The sequence below is a fragment of the Hipposideros armiger genome, unplaced genomic scaffold (assembly GCF_001890085.2).
Source record: "Hipposideros armiger isolate ML-2016 unplaced genomic scaffold, ASM189008v1 scaffold_12, whole genome shotgun sequence".
NCBI lineage: Eukaryota > Metazoa > Chordata > Mammalia > Chiroptera > Hipposideridae > Hipposideros > Hipposideros armiger.
The window spans coordinates 3,734,257-3,737,170 of record NW_017731362.1 but is presented as its reverse complement, the minus strand read 5'-3'; the positions used below and the strand labels follow the sequence as shown (position 1 = coordinate 3,737,170).

Genomic DNA, 2,914 nt, shown 5'->3' with positions numbered 1-2,914 from the left:
TGGTTGTTTCCTCCTGTGAGTGATTTTTTCCCCCATACTTCCTTTGCTTAACATTCTTTGTTTTTCTTTTGGTGAACTTTCTGATATTTGTAAATATATGAGTGGAAATGGTTTATAATAGTTATAGCAGGATTTTGGCAACATTGGAAGTTTTAGTAACCTGTAGAAGTAGTGTTTGTCTTCCTATCTAGTGTTTATCTTTATTTCCCTCTTTTCATTAGCAGCCATACGGGGACCGCCTCAGGACATAGGTCACTGACTTCGATGTCCCGACATGTCAGCCCTGGCTATAGGCTATATTTTGTAGGACATGACCATATTGCTTAAAGGTGTAGAAATAGTGAGAAAAAAACTACCTCATAAATTTTATATTTATGTTGCTTTTAGTGGGGCTTTTTCATTTGAGAATTAGATTGTTAAGGTACTTGAAATATTTAATGATCAGGTGAATTTGGAAGCATAAAAGTGTCTCCACCTTTTGCCCCTTATATCGTCATAAAATTCACAAGGTTGCAAAACAGGAATGGCATATACCAAGAAGTGTGGCAATAGGAAGAAATATGTGGTTTTGCACATTATAGTTACATTGAACAAGAGAATTTTCCGGGAACATAATTTTGTGTTATATTTTATTTTTCAGACTGTATAGTAATATTTGCCAATATTTATATAAATCAGTTTTTTTAAAATTTGATTTAACCTTTTTTGTGAAACCATTTTGGGTTGGTTTCCTCACTCCCTCAAGGCTGAGGGCACGCTGCCTCATGGGTTCACTTGAGCACTTGAGTTTTAAGTTTAGTCCTTGCCTTAGTGCATGTAATTCTGTCTCAGGGATTCATGTCTATTTAAATAGCTCTTTAAGCCATGTGGAATTGTGTTGGAAAATGCATCTGATTTCTATCGTGATGTTTCTCAAGCCTGGTTTGAACCCTGGGAACACAATTGCAGACTTCAGTGCCTTATTACTTTGAGATGGAGGTTTTACTCTTAGGAGTTTACTGAGATGAGCTTTGGAGAGAAACTCTAAGCAATGTGATTTATGACCTGCAGAACAGAGTCCATAGTGTTTAAGAACTGAAAGAACCCTTTTCCTGTTAGTAGCAGCTTTTGAATGATAATGCATGGGGTGTTGTCATCCCATTATTTATGTGAGTTTTAATGTTCTTATTTGGAAATTGGTATTCTTAATATCCTTACATTAACTATTTCTGTAAAATGTGTTAATATACACATTACAATGGCAATACAATCTAAGATAAATTTTCATAATTCAAAAGTTACATATCTGATATATTGTAAAACTTTTCTTTTTAGGCATATGGATCAGGCTGTGATATTGTTATTTTGGCAAGTGACTTTGAATGTGTGCAGATCATACCTGGTGCTAAGCATGGAAACATCCAAGTCAGCTGTGTGGAGTGTTCTAACCAACATGGAAGAGTAAGTAAAGGATTTAATTACTTTATTAAATGTCATCCTTTAATATATTTAACAATCCTAGAATATGCTTATCTTTTTATACAAGGCTTGCCCACAGTTTCTTATTAATATACCTTGCTTAGATGGCTGTTGATAGGAGGGGCTGAAGTGACAGTTGTATACAAATTGTAAAGAGCCATTAAGCTGACAATGTGATAATTAATTGTTCTACAGGTGTATACTGTCTTAAGAGATCTGTAGGCTTCACAATCCTGTGGGTACTGATATTCTGCCAGCTATTAAGTCAACAGTAGGGAAGTAAACTTTTATCTTCTCTATATGGTATCCCTTATCTCTCCCAAAAATTATAGTAACATCACATTTTTATCAAGAACGTTGACAAGTTGTTAATGTCTAAAATAATATTTGTCATATAACAGGTGCTTTGCAAAGTTTCTGTTACTTTAATGAAAGTTCATTTGTTGAGTGAAGAATCTAAATTTTTATTCCCTTCAGACTTTAAAACAGAGGGTTTATTTTGAAATAGTTCAAATTTCATCATATGTACCCCTCCCCCCAAATTTCAAGCATAATGTACATTAAATTTTGGTTTACTTAATGTAAATAGCATATTTGTTGTGTACTGTAGCAATTCAGTAAGGGCAATACTGTGTAGCAGAGTTGAATGGCTCAACAAGAATATGAAAATGAGATTTTTCCTGTCATAATTGTAATAATTTGAACAGTCTTAGTGTTCTTGAATTATTCTTTACTGAGTAATAACAAGTTTTTTCGAGGATATGTTAAATCAGAATATTCATGGTGATAAACAGTAATCATGCAAGTTTGTGCCAAATAATACATTATTAAATATTTCTACTGTCTCACCCTGCTGCTTGTATTAAGCTTTAATATTTGTGTAAATATACTATAATATGGCAATCCAGTGATAATAATTGACCTAGTATTGAAATACTGAGTTTCTTGGTGTTTTCTGATCCTTGTTTCTTGATCTGCTGATTTCCCCCCATTTTTAACCCCCTTAAGCATAGCTTACTTTTTAGAGAACACTGAGAGTGTCAGATTTCTTTCATTAATTTTTCATTGCTGATTTCCTTAGGCCAAGCAAGGTAGCTTTAAACCTGCCTAGCGATGTAAAATAGTTGTCAGAGACGAATTTTAATAAATTATTTAGGTGCTGGTAATAATCACAACAAACAAATTCTCTGGGAGCAAAGTGGTTTTTTTTTGTTTTTTTTTAAATAGATAAGGCCTTGGTGTTCATAACTCTGTTTTTACCTGGAAGGCAAAGAAGGCAAAATTATGACATCTTTGATGTACTGTCTTTTATTTCCTTTGTCCACAGTCCTTGTGGTGGTAACTTTCACATGTATGACTTTGTTATCATTTATTCATTAATTGCCATGTTGAATGTGATCCTTCATAACATGTTTTGCCTAAGTATAACCTCAGCCAGGCATTTGAAGTAGCTTCC

At 33.7% G+C, this 2,914-nt stretch overlaps 1 protein-coding gene across 1 annotated transcript in view; it reads left to right on the top strand.

The window, feature by feature from the left end:
• Positions 1–2,914, top strand: part of LOC109394193 (dmX-like protein 2) — a 28,264-nt gene that overhangs the window by 23,586 nt on the left and 1,764 nt on the right. Inside the window, exon 2 of the mRNA XM_019664055.1 lies at positions 1,315–1,440. Coding sequence (XP_019519600.1) covers positions 1,315–1,440 — 126 coding nt within the window. The remainder of the gene's footprint in view (positions 1–1,314; positions 1,441–2,914) is intronic.